Source organism: Odocoileus virginianus, chromosome 31 (genome assembly GCF_023699985.2).
Source record: "Odocoileus virginianus isolate 20LAN1187 ecotype Illinois chromosome 31, Ovbor_1.2, whole genome shotgun sequence".
In the NCBI taxonomy this organism is placed as follows: Eukaryota; Metazoa; Chordata; class Mammalia; order Artiodactyla; family Cervidae; genus Odocoileus; species Odocoileus virginianus.
The window spans coordinates 22,552,409-22,570,649 of NC_069704.1; the positions used below are offsets into that span (position 1 = coordinate 22,552,409).

The 18,241-nt window shown below is 54.1% G+C and overlaps 1 protein-coding gene across 6 annotated transcripts in view; it reads right to left on the reverse strand.

Moving 5' to 3' along the window:
• Positions 1 to 18,241, reverse strand: part of SEMA4D (semaphorin 4D) — a 161,094-nt gene that overhangs the window by 40,746 nt on the left and 102,107 nt on the right. For 3 of the 6 annotated variants that reach the window (XM_020886117.2, XM_070459387.1, XM_070459386.1), the window contains 10 exons: positions 16,209 to 16,302; positions 15,463 to 15,576; positions 14,311 to 14,462; positions 12,840 to 13,015; positions 12,569 to 12,725; positions 11,377 to 11,599; positions 10,200 to 10,315; positions 3,551 to 3,723; positions 3,421 to 3,464; positions 114 to 2,432 (listed from right to left, as the gene is read on the reverse strand). In XM_020886117.2, the coding sequence (XP_020741776.2) occupies positions 1,504 to 2,432; positions 3,421 to 3,464; positions 3,551 to 3,723; positions 10,200 to 10,315; positions 11,377 to 11,599; positions 12,569 to 12,725; positions 12,840 to 13,015; positions 14,311 to 14,462; positions 15,463 to 15,576; positions 16,209 to 16,302 (2,178 nt within the window). In that variant the 3' untranslated portion in view covers positions 114 to 1,503. Of the gene's footprint in view, positions 1 to 113; positions 2,433 to 3,420; positions 3,465 to 3,550; positions 3,724 to 10,199; positions 10,316 to 11,376; positions 11,600 to 12,568; positions 12,726 to 12,839; positions 13,016 to 14,310; positions 14,463 to 15,462; positions 15,577 to 16,208; positions 16,303 to 18,241 lie in introns of those variants that run through there. The other 3 variants (XR_011484960.1, XR_011484959.1, XM_020886118.2) reach the window with 1 other exon arrangement.

Below are 18,241 nucleotides of genomic sequence, written 5' to 3' on the forward strand. Positions count from 1 at the left end.
TCATCAGGAGTGCACCGCATGCTGGGGAAGGAGAATGAAGCAGAGGAGAGAAAAGGGGCCCAGGCCACGCGGGGAGGCGGCGGAGGAGCCGCAGAGAACCACGTGCCCGCATCAAGGATATAAGCTTCTGTTTATTCGGTTACTTTCCAAATGTATACAATTCAAAGTAGAAAAATAAAAACAAAGTAAATCTTATAAAACACAAATGTTTACACCAGAACGGTCAAATCCTATCATGCTGGAAGATGACATCGGCCACACAGGCACACACGCTCAGAGTTTATTGCTCTTTGCCACGGAAAGAAAGCCTCCTCTTGTGGGCGTCTGGAAAGCAGGAGGTGGAGTGTGACGTCGGTGATGGTAGGACCGTGCGGCCCACTTGCACCTTGACAGGTGGCACCAGGCTTGGCAGGTCTGCGGCAGCAGCATGTGGGGGCTGGGGGGCTGTGGTCACTGACCTGGCTGCCCCCTGGCCACCCAGCTCTTTTCCAGTTGTGGACAGCTCAGTTAGGCCAAACAGAAAGTCTGGGCGGGCGGAGGGTATGAGATGGAAGCAAAATGAAAAAGGAGATGTTCAGATGACCAAGATATCCTGGAGAACATTCTGCCTGAACAAGAGGTTTTCACCAGTGGCCATGGGCATTAGATTGTAACACGCTTGTCCTCTCAGCTCTGGGCTAGCCCAGCTCCATCCAGAGCATGCTGGGGCCCGTCCCTCCCTCCAAACTCTGCCCAGTGTCATGGGATGGTCCCCCACAGCCTTTTCCTCGAAAGAGTTAAGACAAGAGTAAAAAGGTACAGAAAGAAAAATCTCTGAAAACGATGCTTCCCTCAAGGAACAAAATTTTAAGAATAATTAAAAAAAGAAATGCGATCAAGAGATGATTTTGTCTACATTTCTAAAAGCGGAAAAGAATGCATTTAGCAAAAGTAAGTTTATCCCTGAGAATCTTAAGCAACGTAAGCCATACCTTTATCCTAATATACAACAAAATTCAGAAGATGTACACCTTCCAAATATTAAAACATCTGCTTTAGTAATTAAAAAAATAAAATGACCCAACACGCCAACATAATTAAAGCAAAATCCTACAAAGTAATGACGTGGAAGGAAAGGTCTGTGCCAACCTGGACAACAGGTGATAAGTTACCAATCTGATAAACTAAAATGTCATTTCCAATCTGGAATTAAATTATCTTTCAGTGGCTGCTATGAGGAGGGGACGTTCACAGACTTTCTTCTCAGGCCAGTGGCAGTGTGGCCATCTCTCCGCCGCAGAGCGGCCGCGGGTGAGCCTGCGGGCCTGACTCCAAACGCCCCACCGACCAGGGAGGCCGGACTCGATGCTCGCTGTTTTCCAAAAGGACAAAGAGAAACCAAGTCACAAGCGCGACCCAAGAGAAAAGACACAGAAGACGGAGGTTTGCTGACAACGGCTACCTACGCAGCACTGGATGGGGCGCTGAGCTGGCAACACAAGGGACCTGTGGGCGGCCGGGGCCTCAGTCCCCGTCCGCGTCCGAGTCGGCGAACTTCAGCTCGCACTTGACGTCGAACGGCCGGTCCCTGCCAGGGAGCTCGTCGATCTTCTGCGAGTCCTCCCGGTCCGTGGGCAGCCGGCTGGCCATGGTGTCCTGCTCCGTCTCGTAGCCGGTGTCCAGGGCCGGCTTGGGCTGTCCCCCATTCTGCTGGGAGAAGCTGCCCTGCTCCACCAGCGTCTCCTTCACACTCTGCTCAAAGTCTGAGAAGTCTGACGTGGGCTTCTTCTTCCCGAGGAGCATAGCCGAGCGGAATTTCAAGCACTGTCCGGGCAGGTAGCCCTTATAGCAGTTGTAGGAGATGAGGCAGAGGAAGAGGGCGAAGAAGAAGAGGAAGAGAAACATGAGGAGGCGGTTGTCACTGGACTTGAGATACAGTGTCTTCTCCGAGTGGACTTGCGGGACCGTGTTGATGACTATCTTTGGTTCGCAGGACGTACTGGTGGGTGCCACGGGGCTGGACGGTGGGGGGACAGCACCCGGCGTGGTGACCCGCACAGCTGGGGTCTGGGGAAAGGAGACTGGGGTGGGTCCCACTGATACTCTGGGGGTGATCCGACTGCCTTCTGTCCGAGTGGCCGGCGACGTAGAGACCACTGTGGTTCGTGGGACTGTCTTGACCTCCAGAACATGCTTGGCCACCACCTGCAAGATTGTCTTGTTCTTGACCCTCTCCTCCGACAGGCACTGATACACCCCGCTGTCTCCTTCTGACAGGTTGAAGATGAGCAGGTTCTTTCTGCCTACCAGGCTGTATTTGGGGCTTTCAGCCTTGAGCACGCCGTTCTGGAACTTCCATACCACCCGGGCCAGGTTGGACTTTTGGGAACATTTGAGTTCTGCTGTGCCGCCATGCTTGAAAAAATGCTGCAGGTAACTTTCTTTAATTTTATCTGGAACATTAAAATAAATGTGCACAGCATCAACAACCCCACTCAACACGTCTCTCGAAAATAGGTCAACACGTACAAGAGGACACAAGAATTTCACCCAGTGGAGCAACATGGAATCTTCCAGAACAGCTAAGGAGATAAAGACATGCGTGACCAAAAAGCAAAGATGAGCTCCCAGTGGCAGCCCCAGGGGACGGGGAGAACTCCCCAGGCCAGGGAGGCCGCACAGAAGCCAGCTGTGCCTTCTGGTGGCGGCACCAAGTCAAACACATCGGACTTCTGCTAGCAGCTCGGCAGGCCTTGCCACCCTCCTCCTAAACCTGTCTTAACTGATGACATCTGTCAGGTTAGGGATGGGAGCCCAGGGCACACCTGCCTTCAGCTGGGACATGCCTGACCTCCTGGCAGGGATGGGATGACCTAAAGGGAACGGGAACTAATGTCTCCTGAGCAGCTCCCTCCGGCTCACAAGAGGTGTGTATGCATGTGTGCTCAGCTGTGCCCGACTCTTTGTGACCCCATGGACTATACCCGGCCAGGCTCCTCTGTCCATGGGATTCTCCAGGCAAGAATACTGGAGTGGGTTGCCATGCCCTCCTCCAGGAGAGCTTCCCAATTCGGGGATCAAACCCATGTCTCCTGCATCTCCTGTATCGCAGATGGATTCTTTACCCACTGAGCCACCGGGGAAGCCCCACAAGAGGTGTAGCCCCAAGCTAAGCGGAAGAGAGAGGCGTGTCAAGAGTGGACTTCACGGTTTGGGATGAGAGTGCCTCCCAGTAAACACACTCTGCATGGCTTCAGCATCCTGTTTTGTGATACAAGGGACAGAGAAACATCACGGGGGTCTGCCACGAGATACTCGACCTCTGTTCCGAGTAGAGAAAGAAAAACAAAACGTGCGAAATGCTACAACACCAAAGCGTCATGAAATGGTTAGGAGACCCGGCCGCCCCTAAAGGGGAGGTGGCGGGGACGGGCGACTTACCAGGGCAAGTGGATGCGTCCCCGTTCATTTCCTGAATCAGCCCCCTGAAAGATAACGGGCCACGGGTTACAGGGTGCACATGCGTCAGGCCACAGGGCTGGGCAGGGCGCCCGCATGCCACGCACGCTACCTGTTGGGGCCGTCAGTCTGGTGCAGGGTGACACAGGCGGCCATGGCTGGGCTCCAGGCGCAGTAGGGGTCCCGGGCAAGCACGCAGTCCTCGCAGGTGCCATGCTTCCCGCAGAAGGCCACAGGGGCCTGCACCACGCCCGAGTTGGAGCCGGCATAGACAAACTTCCTACCCTGTGGGTGTGAAACAGACGAGAGCGGTGGGCATGGGGTGGGGCAGCCTTCAAGGGCTGGGTGCCTCTCTAGCTCACAGGGAGGAATGGTGACAAGGCATCTCCCCGAGCTTCTGGAGGAGGAAGTGGTACAAGGCCAGGTTAGATCCTAGACAGATCTGCATAGCAGCATTGTGACATCATGGGCAGCGCGTGGTTTTGCAGGCTGGGGGGAGCCCACAGACTAACTCAGAGTACACTGGGCCTTGCTCCAAACCCCTCCCTCCCCTTCCGAGTGCTCACCCTCATCCTACTTGTCAGCAGTGCTTCTCTGCACCTCCTCTGCCCACTCTGCTCAGGAAGGTGCACTAGCCTGACACTCCCGGCTGCCCTCCCAGCCTCACTAGGCCAGAGTGAGGCTCAGAGGCTCCAAAACCCATCTCGTGTTCGCACACATGAACACCAGCACATAGACAACAGTGTGTGAATCCAGCGAGGCCGCAGTGAACGCTGGAGGAGAGCAGAGTTTTAATAAACAGGGTAAGACAAGTGAGGAGGCAGTCACTGCTCTCGCATCTACAAGAAATGAACACAGCTAGGGAAATGGAGAGCCACGCGCAGAGTGTCTGTGAGTGTTAGTCGCTCTGTCATATCTGACTCTTTTGTGACCCCATGGACTGTAGCTCGCCAGGCTCCTCTCTCAATGGGATTCTCCAGGCAAGAATACTGGAGTAGGTTGCCACACCTTCCTCCAGGGGATCTTCCCAACCCAGGGACTGAACCTGGGTCTCCTGCACTGTAGGCAGATTCTTTGCCATCTGAGCCACCAGGGAAAGTAGCAGAGAGCAGAACAGGCTCCTCCATGCTCCGCAACACTGGGCCTGGGACACCTCCCTCTCAGGCCGATGGCCCCAGAGCCCGCAGCACAGAAGGAAAACTGGGTGCAGAGGCCATCGGGGCAGGCTGATTGCTCTCACTGAGCTCAGCTAGAATGAAGGCTGCCCTTCGGTGTCCACCGGAAGCCCACCAGCAGACTCAGGGCTGGCCATTCAGAAGCTCAGTGTTTTCTCTCTCCTCTGCTAATGAGTCACTCTCACCTTGACATTCTAGAAAGGCCTTTGTTTAATGTCAAAAAATTGCCAAATTTACACAGCGCTTCCTATTTGAGACTCAGATGAAACACAGCCTCTGTCCTTGGAAACCCGTTTTCAAGTAACCTGTCTGGCTGGAGTGCAAAGTCCCCGTGTGACCCCAGATCCCCTGGCCCGTGATGCCTCGAAGGCCCAGGGGTCACAGACCCACCATGTGTGAGCACAGCCGAAAGAGAGGGCAGTGCCCCTGCGACGGCGTCACACTGTGAAGGCAAGTAACAGAGCACCAGGCCCAGTGCTGGCCTGTCCACGTAGGCAGAGACCTGGGCACTGAGGCCAGGAGCACCCTGGTATTCATAAGAAGGAATCAGGACAACATCTCAGATCACAGTTGGGATCATGTGACTCGGAGGAGAGGAAAAGTTTCCTGGGGTGACTGGCCCAGTGGGCAACTTCAGCAGGATCCTATAGAAGGGCCCTGGCGAGGGTGCGGACACTCATGCAGAGTGGAGCAGGTGGCCGGGGTTGGGGAGGGGGCAGCCTGTCCCAGGCTGCCTCCATCCCCCCATCCTACAGCCCACTCAGCCTCCAGCCCTTGCTCCCCAACAGGGCAGGGCTGAGCCCGCATGACTGCAGCTGACCCACTCCAATGAATGTGGAACAGTAAAGTGGCCTGAGACCTCATAGCAGTGATCGCAGCAGGCAAGGCCCACGGGTGGACATGGAAGTCAGTGGGCAAGACAGAACTGCGTGTCTATTTAGCCTCAGAGCATTAGTCGCTCCGTCATGTCTGATTCTTTGCGACCCCATGGACTGTAGCCCTCCAGGCTCCTCTGTTCATGGAATCCTCCAGGCAAGGATACTGGAATGGGTTGCCATTCCGTTCTCCAGGGGGTCTTCCTGACCTAGGGATCAAACCCAGGTCTCCTGCGTTGAAGGCAGATTCTTTGCCATGTGAGCCACCAGGGAAGCCCACAGTTGCCCACAACTAAGTGTCAGCCACTGCGGGGGCTGAATGTGGCCCCCAGACTCTTCAACCCCTCCTCCAGAAGCTGGGGCTTGGCTCCTGGCCCCATGCGGTGGGCTGCTCCCACTGACCACAGAGTGGGGGGATAACATGGTGGTCCAGTGGCTAAGACTAGATACTCCCAATGCTCCTGGGTTTGAGCCTTGGTCAGGGAACTATATCCTGCATGCCACAATGAAGATCCCACATGCTAAAAGTAAAACTGGATGCAGCCAAAAAAAAAAAAAAAAAAAAACAAGAGGTCACACTGACTCCACATTCCTGAGACAGAGGTCATCTCCCCAAAATGCTCAACCCCTATTTAAACACAAGAAACACCAGGTATGCCCAAAACTCAAGGGCATTCCACCAAACGTTGACTAGTACTCTCCAAAAGTGTCAAGGTCACCAAGACGAGGGCAGATGGGGAGCCATCCAGACGGGGAGGACTGAGGAGAGGTGCCAAGGCCACGTGTGGCCCTGGAGTCAGAAAGCAGGTTGCAGGAACGTGGGGATCGGGCGTGTGGAGGGGAGTTAGGGCGCTGTTACCAGCATACCTGCTCAGGTTCGATAGGAGCACGGGGGAAGGAGCAGGACTATTCCACCTCAACTCTTGAGTGAGAGAAAACAATCTGGCCAGGTACCACCTGGCTCCTGTGAGATGTGCTGAGTATGCACACGCTCAGGCCCCCACCCTCTGGGGGACTGCCCTCAGCTGCAGCACTGGACTCTCCATGTCTGGGTCCACACGCTCAGGCCCCCACCCTCTGGGGGACTGCCCTCAGCTGCAGCACTGGACTCTCCATGTCTGGGTCCACACGCTCAGGCCCCCACCCTCTGGGGGACTGTGCCCTCAGCTGCAGCACTGGACTCTCCATGTCTGGGTCCACACACTCAGGCCCCCACCCTCTGGGGGACTGCCCTCAGCTGCAGCACTGGACTCTCCATGTCTGGGTCCACGGGTGGGTGGTCGTGGGTGGACGCGGCCAGAGCTGGAGGGGCTCCTGCCTTTGCTGCACAGGTGGCATCTCACCATTACAGAACGTCCACAGAAAAACCACACTTAGCCCGGCCCCGGGACCCAGAGCACGCCTGCCACGCACGCACCAGAGACGAGAGCAGGCCTGTCATGCAGCAGGGGAGAGACAACCCCAGTGTCTACCAGGGGGTGAATAAAGCAGATGTGGGGTATGCATAGGATGGAATGCGACTCAGCCCCAAACAGGAAGGAGATCCTGTCAGCTGCTACAACACGGATGAACCTTTAGGACATGATGCTAGGGGAAATAGGCTCATCTCAAAAGGACGAATGTTGTCGGATTCCAATGACATGAGGTTCTTCTCAGAGTAGTCAAAGACACAGAGGTGGGATGCAGAGGGGTGGGTGCTAGGGGCTGAGGAATGGGAGGAAGGGGGACTCAGTGGTTAACGGGCATGGGGTTTTAGTGGTGTAAGATAAGATGTTCTGGGGAAGGATGGGGAGGAGGGTTTCACAGTGTGAATGTATTTACTGCTTCTAAGGTGTACACACAAAAATAATTAAAACGGTACAATTTATGAAGTGCATTTACCACAATGCCCTTGCTGTGAGGGGACAGGAGGTAGTGACAAGGAACCCTGCTCCCTGGTGGAGGCTGTGTGCCGGCCGTTCTGCGCTCGCCCAGCCCTGTGGTGCCTGCTCATTAGCTTTCTGCAGTGAGGACCAGGCATGACTGACCCAGAAGAGCCTGCCGCTGGGGAGCGGGGAGGAACTGGTGTCTCTTTACCCCAAACAGCCGCTTCCTGCTGCCATGGCAGCATAGCCAGCATTCCAAAGCCACCCTGAGCCCACCAGCCCAGGAGGTGTGGGACCCCATGATTGCACAATGCATTTCCACCTGTTCTAGGCAAATGAGCCAGGCCCCAGCGCAGTGGGGGCTCCTGTAGGGAAAGGCGATTCCCTCCCCGGGGCGCCAGGCTCCCTCCCTGGCCGCTTGACCTTTCCTGATGGCAGGGAGTGAGCAAAGGACTGACCTGTGAGACCTTCCAATGGGCGATCCTGCCCCCTCCCCTCCTCTCCTCCCTCCTCCATCCCTCCCGTGGGATCAGTGCCCATGAAGACTTGGGTCAGGATGGCAGGGCCAGCTGGGTCCAGCAATGACGTCGTGGAGCAGAGCTGAGCCCTGTTCTCACCACATGTCCACACTGGGGGCCCGGCCTTGGTTCTGATGAGTATTTGACCATCTGGAGGCCTTAAGCATGCTTGTCCCAGCTTGGCTGAAGTACCAGAGCAATATGGCGGTGGCCAGAAGGGCCCCCGGGTTTCCTTATTTCAACAAACTGTTCGGGAGGGCGTGGCAAAGGGTGGCCAAAAGCACCTGCTCGAGAGGCACAGATCTAAGTCTGTGAGCCTAACTCCACCAGGCTATTCTGTCTTCCTTCCCTTTCAGACCTGGAGGGAGAAGACACAGATTGCAGGGGCTGAGAGGGGAGGGGACCCTGCAACAGGAGACTGAAAACCAGATGCAAGTCCTCAAGCTCCTGATGAAGGGGAGAGGATGAAAGCCCACTGCAGTATTTGCAAATACAAGCCTGACTGAGACATTGCCTTCTTTTCTTTCTCACCTGCTTATCAGGGGCCCAATCCTGGCTGCCCACAGCCCCGGGGCTGAGGAAGGACTGAGCCTGGGCCCTACAAGCCAGGTGTAGCTCCCATCAGGACCCAGGGCAGCGAGGATGTTCTGGGGGGCCAAAGGAACAATCTCTTTCCAGCATGAAGGGAGGAAAGCTCAGGAGGGCAGTGGGTCCAGAGGGAAAATCTCAACAACAGGGAGACACCTTATGAAGTGGGGACAGGCCAGCCTGGTGCCCCTAAGCCAGGCTTTACAAACGGGGTACAGGTGGGAGAGCCTGAGTGATGGGGGGCACTGCGGCAGAGGGGAATGTGACGTGTGGCCAGGAGGCCAATTTCTGGTGCTGACCAGAGTCTATCAGCCCAGGGGCCACAGCATGGGGGGCGTCACAGCACAGGGCCAGGACCCTCCCAGGGGCCGCCAAACTTCACTGCACAGAGGAGGAGATGGAGGCAGGACTGGCCCGCCCAGGCTCACAGTCATGCACCTGGAGCCGGATGTGGACAAGGTCACGTGAAGCCCGCCCCACGCTCCGCTCCCCACTCTCCACCCCAGCTGTAACCCAGGAGGCACATTTTCCAAAGGCCCTTGGGGTGTGGAGCTGAGGACAGCCTGTGGACTGCAGGGCAAATCCAGCCCGCTTGCCACTCCTAGGCAGCCCACCCACTAATAACAATTTTCACGTAATTCAAATGGTTGAAGAAGAATCAAAAGACTAACATTTTGTGACATATGAAAAGTTTGGGGTCTTCCTTGTGGTCCAGTGGTTAAGAATCCTCCTCGCAGTGCAGGGGATGTGGGTTTGATCCTGGGTCAGGGAACTCAGGTCCCACAAGCCATGGGGCAACTAAGCCCACACATCACAACTACTAAGACTGTGTGTTGCAACTAGAGTCCGTGCGCTGTAATAAAAGACCATGCATAAAATATCTTTTTATGCACAACAAAGATCCTGTCTGCCACAACTAAGGCCTGATGCAGCCAAATAATTAAGAATATAAAAATAGAAAAGAAAGAAAATGTGAACTGCAAAGCTTGGGGCCCATAAATAAGGCTTGGCTAGGGCCCAACAGGACTCACTTGCTTCTGGACTGTCCATGGCTGTTCTCGAGCTACAACAGCACAGCCTTCAGAGCCTCCAGCATTCACTCTCAGCCCTTTATGGAAGAACCATGCTGCCCCCGGTGAGGAGACAGCACCCTGTCTAAGGAGACTTTACAGATACAGCATGTCATCACTTAAGAGGACCGTTTTCTGTGCAAATGAGGGAGCTGCATGGATGGCACCCGAGGATGAGGTCTCAACCTCACCAAGTTCCCACATGAGGATGTGTTTCCATGGCCCAGGGAGCCCCTGACAGCATTGCACATAAGTCCCAACAAGTCAGGGAGGTTCTTCAACTTTCAGGACACAGTTTGCCTTCCCTAGTGGTTCAGATGGTAAAGAATCTGCCTGCAATGTGGGAGACTCAGGTTCAATCCTTGGGTTGGGAAGATCCCCTGGAGAAGGGAATGGCAACCCACTCCAGTATTCTTGCCTGGAGAATCCTCATGGACAGAGGAGCCTGGTGAGCTATAGTCCATGGGATTGCAAAGAGTTGTACACGACTGAGTGACTAACATTTTCACTTTCTTTGCCTTCCCTGTACCCCACAGCTCATGGAAGAACTTTCTGTAAGAGCCTGAAGGTAGGTTCATTTGGGCTAGATGGATGACAGGGCCTGCCTGGCCCAGCCGGGGCTGTGGTCACTGAAATGTGGGGCCGCCCTGCCAGCCCCCTGGGGACTTACCTTCTTGGAAGACAGCAGCAGGCTCTGGATGGGCTCGAAGTCCTGGAAGAGCTGAGTCTCCTCAATGATGTGGATGTCATTCTCGAGGCTGATGGCTTTGTGCAGGGCTCCCCGGTCTGCAAGGTCAAAGCTGCAGATCAGTCCCCAGGAGGAGGGGACAGTGCTGGCGCTGTTGGCCACAGCAGCAAACAGTCACCCTTTTGCCTCCCACTCCTTCCCCCAACAGGAGGCTTAGAAACAGATGATGTTTTTGCATTAGACCCACAAAGGGAAGAGTCATTGGCAAAATAAACAACTGGACACCCAGCTGGCATGGGTCATCCCCATCTTTTTCTGAAAAATAAACAGCTCTTTGTTAAGTCCAATACTCCTCATCAGAATGGTCGACACTGTGTCATCCAAATAAATGTGACGTGGTTCTTAGGCACCACAGGCCTCTGGGGGTGCCAGCCCACCAGGAGCCCCAGGCAGGGGAAGCCAGCAGCTGGGTAGCACCCAGGACTGAGCACAGAGCCTGCCCACTGCTGCTGCTCCTTTGCCTGATCACCACCTCGATTCCAGGAAGCTTGTGTTGGCGTCTACAGGCCACCAGGAGAGGTGTGCCTCCCATGGCAGGTCAGGACAGGTCTCGAGATCAGTTGTTCACTCAGGGAGGCAGGACGTGCCTGTCTGCAGCTTTCACCTCGCCTCCACGGCACCACCTGGCCTCCCTCTGCACCAGCCCTGACCCATCAGACCTGAATTTCTAGATCCGGGTTAGGACCTGCATTTTTAACTGGTACTCCAGGTGTTCTGATGGTCACAGAGATCTGAAGCCACCCAGGTGCAGGGACTTCTCAGAAATCCTCCCACACACAAACAAATCCTCCCACCACGTGGGCACCTGGGCGAGACACTGGCTCCGTGTGGCAGAGATTAGCTGGACTTTATTGTTGTTTGGTTGCTCAAGTCGTGTCTGATTTTTTGCAACCCTATAAACTGTAGCCCACCAGGCTCCTCTGTTCATGGGATTCTCCAGGCAAGAATACTGGAGTGGGTTGCCCTTCCCTTCTCCAAGGGATCTTCCCGACCCAGGCATTGAACTGGTGTCTCTTGCATTGGCGGGCAGATTCTTTACCCATTGAGCCACCAAAGAAGCCCTGGTTGGACGTACCCATGTTCTTACCCAGGAACCCACCTGTGCTGACAAACATGACATCGTGGATGGTTCCATCCAGGGCCCGGGTCCTGTCCACCACAATCTGTGTGTAGTTCACGTCACCTTTGATCAGCCGGGGCCTGCTGTCTATAGGGGTCACGGACTCGTCCATCAGAGGGTGGTCTTTGACAAACTGCAGGGTCTTGTCTGGCAGGTTGAGGGAGCTAGAAAAGTTGGCTGCCCGTGCTTCCCGGTTGATGCACTGCAGGAAACATATCAGCCATTACCATGGGCACTCGGGCACGCAGCACGCGCTCACACAAGAGTCGAGGCTTCCCCGACGTGTAGAACTTAGGAGTACACTATGGATTTCTTGCCAAGATGGAAACACTGAGTTGACCTTTCCCCAGGAATCTAAAGACACAGTTATAAAGCAGGTAGGAAATGCAACTGTCTTCTTTTCCACAGGACACAATGGTGTCTCATTATATGTAGTCAATGAAGTCATTTTCATCAACTCATAAATGAAAAAAATCATGTCAGACGTCTGGAACTGAAAACCACACATTTCTCTTTTGCTAGCTCTCCCAGGAGAGAAGCCTGGAAAAATGGCTAAAAACAGTCCAGTTATAAATATAAACAGCATAAAGTTCGAGAGCATGAAGGTTCTTTTTTCTGTCCTAGCTCCTAATGTGTGTACACCAAAATTCACGCCCACAGGTAAAGGCCTTTTGCTTAATGACAAGAAGGAAAAGAGCTGACCTGTCAGCAAAGGTGCATCCGCAGAGGGGACGGTCCTGGGAGGGAGCTCTAAGCCTCAGGCCACTCTCCCAGGTCACAGTCCCACCCATGGACCATGTACACAGCCCGGCTCACCGGCTCATCCATCATAAATGGATGCTGCCACAGCCTAGATACCCACACCGATTTCTACATCAAATTTACCACTTTAAGGGAAATAAAAAATGTGACTCATATTAACGAATGGAGAGTAGCGCTCATCTCTCTGCCAAGAAATCATGTTTCTCTGCAAGACACAGAAAACGAAACAGATCTAATTCTATTGTGCAATGTTAATCCCACAAAACATCTGGTGCCAGCCAGAACACCTTCTCGTTCGGGCAGTTGACAGCAACGGCTGTGACACAGCATGCTGATGGGAAAGGACCCAGGAAGCGGACAGCGTGCCCCCAGCACTCCCACTCCCAGGGGGAAGCCCGCACCCACTCACCGCCCCAGGCCGCGGCGTGGGCACAGCCCCGTTGTAGCGCACCCACTTGGTGTGGGACTGTTCCACCGTGGCGCTCTGCATATACTTCCCACGGGAGAAGACCGCCTCGGCCGTGGACAGGTTGTAGGCGCACACGGCAGACAGCCCCACGTTGTTCCTGGGGAGGAGGGGGTGATGTGACTGCTCTGAGGTGGGGGGCAGGGTGCGGAGGGGTGGTGGGGAAGGAGCCTGCGTTGCAAACACCCCACCCCCGCCCGCCTGGAGCACTCACAGCTGCGGGGTGAAGACCCCGTAGAACACGGGCTCCTTCAGGTCCGGAGACCTGAGGACGAAGACGTCCCGCAGCACATTGAAGACGAGGTTGCTGTCCGGCCGGGAGCAGATGAGCCTGGCCTTCAGGAAGGAGGTCCACTTCTTCTGTAAGGTCCTCAGGCCGCCCTGGTCCCCCTGGAACCCCAAAGACAGGTGAGGTAGGGGGAAGGCAGGCCGCCCTGGTCCCGCTGGAACCCCGAAGATGTGTGCAGTGAGAGGAGGGGAGGCTCCCCACAAAGAAGAGCCGGTGATGAGGGATGTACTCCAGCCCCGAGCAGCTCTGCCTCAGTGAAAGGAAGCTGAGGCCAAAAAGGAAAGCCAGCTGCAGACCACCAGTGACTCCAGCAACCCCTTCTGTGCCAGCTCAGGTTATGGATTAAAGCACAAAACCCAACCCACAACAACAGCTCCATGAGCAGTCACCCAACTGCAGACAGAACAATCGGCGTCACAAAGCAGATGCCCCATTGTCCTCCTGCTCAGTCACCGCTTTAGCCCTTTGGCTCACATCCACCTTCAGACTCAAGACCCATCTGTGAGTGACCGGCAGAGCCAGGGGCCGGAGGACACACAGGCTCCCCAGTCTGTCTCTGGCCAGTGTGGCGTAGATGAGGTCTCCCCTAAAAGGCATTTCTCAAGGAGATCAGATTTCTACTTCCTTCCAGCTGTTTAGTTATCTGCCGAGATGCTCTGGACCTTTCAGTTTCCCCAAAGCACTTTTTAGTGAACAGAACACTAAGCGACAATCATGGAACACTCCTAACATGACTGGGTCTGGACAGAAGACTGAAACTCTGAGAACTGGACACAGAAGATCAGAAACTGAAGCATCTGTACTCATTCTGGACACAGTGATAACGCCTCCCCCACAACCTTTATGTTGGAATGGAAAAACCCCTGATTACAATGTGAAAGTGAAAGCGTTAGTCGCTCAGTCACATCCAACTCTTAGTGACCCAAGGGACTGTAGCCCACCAGGCTCCTCTGTCCATGGAATTCTCCAGGCAAGAATACTGGAGTGGCTGCCATTCCCTTCTCCAGGGGATCTTCCCGACCCAGGGATTGAACCTGGGTCTCCCGCATTGCAGGCGGATTCTTTACTGTTTTGAGCCACCAGGGACAGGTTTTGGTTAATAATACAGTATAGGAAAATGAACTTCCCATAAACTGGGAGAGGTTTAAGGAATGTGTTAAGAACAGAGCCCTGAGGACAGAAAGCCGGTCACTCTCACACATGGGCTGGTGCTCCTGTGGTCCCCAAGGCGACCTGCAGGAAGGATGAAGGCTGGGCCCGTCAGCCCATCCACACCGCTGTCTGTGGCGTGGAAGAATAAGCGGTAGGGGACAGGCACCTCAGAGGAAGCGTGGATCCCAGGTGACGCACTCTCCCCAAGTGCAGGGACCAAAGAGAACGGCGGGGGTGGGCTCACCTTGCAGACCCTCGCTATCCGGGGGATCATCAGCTTGAAGACAAACTCGTACTCCACAGACACCTCCGTGAAGAAGAAGTATACCCTGTCGTCCCCGAGGTCCTCGCCCTCCGGGGTCTCTCGTACCACGTCAGCAAACACGAAGCTGGGCTCTGCAGGGACGGACGCTCTGATTAGCCCCAGAGGGCCCGGGCACCCCCGTCAGGACGTGGGGGGGGGGTGCCTGTGCCACACCCCACACAGACTCCAGGGCCCAGGAATGATGACGGGCCCCATCTTGTCCTCCTTGGGCTAAGGAGATGCTGGAGGTGGGGCTTCTGACACACAGCCTCCCAGTCCAGCCCAAGAACGGAGGGCTGGATCTTTAAACTGGCAGGCAGCCTGGAGGCAACAGAGAGCCAGACCCCACCATCCCTAGAGACTCACTGGGGAATATGCATTCGCTGGTTTAAACAGCCCATCCCTAAGAGACAAACTACTGACCACCAGATCCGGGTGCCCCAAGGCTCTGGCAGGCTGGCCAGTGCCCAGGAGATAAGTCTCCTGTGAGTAGCCATGAGCCATCTGATTGTGAATCCAATGTGGACATGTGACATCCAGAGATAACGGTATAGTGTCACATGCTGATCTAACGAGCCCGAGTTTGTCAATCTGAGCCTCTCAGATCTACTTTCAAGGAGGGTAAAGGCAAGGTTAAACCGGCTCACAAGTGGCACTAGTGGTAAAGAACCTGCCTGCCAATGCAGGAGACATAAGAGACACAGGTTCAATCTCTTGGGTTGGGAAGATCTCCTGGAGGAGGGCATGGCAATCTACTCCCATATTCTGGCCTGGAGAATCCCATGGACAGAGGAGCCTGGTGGGCTATAGTCCATAGGGTTGAAAAGAGTCAGATGTGACTTAGCACACAACCAGCTTACTTAGCAGAGAAGAAAACAAGCCCCCAAATGCTGGCGGTGGAGCCCCAAGTGGTTCCAGAAGAACCCCCACCTCACCGGGCCTGACGTGAACCCCACGACACAGGAAGATGAGCCACAGACGCCTTCCCATGAGGCTGGGAGCCGGCAGAGGGCGAACTAGAGTGGGGGCTCCGGTGGAGAGGGAGCCACCCCGAGCACAAATACACCTTCCACCACGCGGCCCGCTTCTTACCATTAAGCCAAGGAATCGCATACTCTGTCCTCAGAGGACTGTGGGTGGAATTTCGGGAGATGATAGGTTCACTTCCCAAAAAGTTATACGACGTCCCAGAATAAAGCTCTCCATCTTCAGTGACGCAGGAGGAAAGAGGAAAAGGGGATTAACACAGTGTTGGTGACACGCTGATGCCCCAGCACCACTTTTCCTCCCAACCGGATACAAGCCCTCCCAGGAAACAGAGAGACCACCATCCTGCTTCTGGGTGCGTGTTTCTGTTTCCTGAGTCTCCTGTTTCTGGACATGGGGGATTTTGTGCTCCATGATAAACTGTCTGGGGCCAAGAACAACACAAGCAATTCCTGCATCCAGTAAAATGACAAACACAACAGTGGGTGCACACGGGGCTCCTGGCTTGCTTGCCTTGGGTGGGTGTGCAAGAGCATTTCAAGGCAGGCCACGGCTCAGTCACAAACATCTCTTGAACAAAAGCATTCCCTCAATCTGACCGACTCATCCAGGTCATTTGCACAGATGACAGATACAAAATAATCTTGTCCCAAAGCTAACTCAAAGACTGCGGAGGTGGCCATTTATCCTACTGAACAACGAATCCAAGAGCGCTATAGAGACTCCTGGACCTTCTGTGAGGACGGTGAATATGGGTACTAAGCAGAGGGGATCACTACAGAGGAGGAGGAACGGGGCCGCCTGGGTCCAGTGGGGCCAAGCCGGGAACAGACACCAAGAGCAGGACTCACCGACCATGACAGATGTGTAGCTCTGTGCTGGGTCAAAGGGACACCTTCCTTTGCCATCTTCATTTTTCCCCAGAAATTTGAAGGATGTTAAGTTCTATAATTGAGCAGAAAGGAAGAGTATTATAAAATGTCTGAAATCCTGCAGTCATCCTGATCATGCATCTTTGTTGGATCATTTAATTTTCAGACTTGCTCTTCTGGGGAGATGTCAGGGATAGCACGTATGCTGTCACCAGCTGGTCCCAGGTCTGGAGGCCAGCACCTTGGCAACTTCTATCACCCTGGCACCCTCTGACACCCTCGAGAGCACCTCGAGGTCCTGGAGCCTCAGTTGACTCCTCTGTAAGACCGAGACGGTCAATGCTGATGTCTCGAGGGTCACAGAACAGCCAGGGCAAACCAAACACAGGATGTGCTCCGGAAGGAACCAGAAGGCCACACACAGACTTTTAATATCAGTAAAGATGCCTTCAAAGCAGTGGGGGAGCAGGCCATCCAATGAACAGATAACAGAAAATAGGAGCAGAACCTCCACCTCATCCCACCCACTGAGATACACTCCAGATGGACTGGTGATCAGAGTATTAAAGATGGAAGCGTGCTGCACTAATGAAGTATGGGTGACCATTTCAGTCTTGGGACCATCTCTCTGCACCTGGCGAGAGAGCTCAAAGTCAAGAAAGGGGAAAAACAGACAGGTCCAGCACACAGAGGACTGGACGGGGTCTGTCCACCGAAAGAAGGAGACAGATCAACAGTGACAAAGTGGGGGACACGAGAGCAAAATGACAGACAAGGCATGTCCATCCCTGAGTATGTGAGAAGTCTATACAAATGAGTAAGAAAGCATCTCAGGAGGAAAATGGTCAAAACATAGCAAGCTGGAGAAGAAAAAAACCCATCCGGCAGTGCTGACCAGAAAGGGTATGTGTACTGCCGGCAACCCAGGAAGCACACGGCAATGAAGGGTTCCATTTTCCATTTGACAGCCTGGAGATTAAGAAGATGGACATCCCAACTGTGATGGGTGGATTAGTGGCCTCGATGTCTGTCAGAGCCAGGGAAACAATCACAGTCACAGAGAAGAAAGGGCTGGGGGCATGGAAAAAACTGTAGTTACATTTCTAACAGGCTGGTGGAAGCAGTATTCAGATTTGCCACCTCCCAGGTCAGGAGCGGTGAACGGGGGAGACAGTGCATTCAGTGTGATTCACTGACTGCATTTCAGCAGGACGGCTGGGGAATCTGAATGGGGACTGGAGGTTAGATCATGTTTGGGTGACAGCACTCAGGGATCATGGGTCACAGCTCAGCATGTCCACACACGTGCACGTACATGGATGCTCCCAACTGTACAGTCTACTGTATGCATGATCAACTTTTCCGTTGGCTTGAGATTTATTTTAAACACTGGGGAAAAATATGTCTAGGTTGTTTTTTTAGAGTTTATTAACTATTTATTTGGCTGAGTTGGGTCTTAGCTGCAGCATGAGGGATCTTCATTGCTTCACAAAGCAGCATGCAGGCTCCAGAGTACACGGGTTTCAGTAGTTGTGGAGCACAGGCTTAGTTGCTCTGAGGTATGTTGGACCAACCGGGGATTGAACCCAAGTGTCCAGCATTGCAAGCTAAATTTTTATTCACTGGACCAGCAGTGAAGTCCCTAGGTCTAGGTTTAAGTGAAATACATGATTCCCCCACCTCCACAACCAACACGTTTATGGAATTTAAGCTTAAATTCCATACTTTGAGCATCTGCCCACTCCAGTATCCTTGCCTGGAAAATCTCATGGACAGAGGAGCCTGGTAGGCTGCAGTCCATGGGGTCGCAAAGAGTTGGGCACGACTGAGCGACTAACACTTAACTTGAGCATCTGACTAGCAGAGTTTAGCCATGAAATCCTTCATGTGCAAAATGTTTCTGACTAGTAAGACTTAAGCAAAAAGAAACCAAGTTTGTCTCTGAGGAGTGAAGATCTCAACACTGTGGAACATCCCTCCACCCCAGATCCCAATCCTAGTTGCCAGAGTCT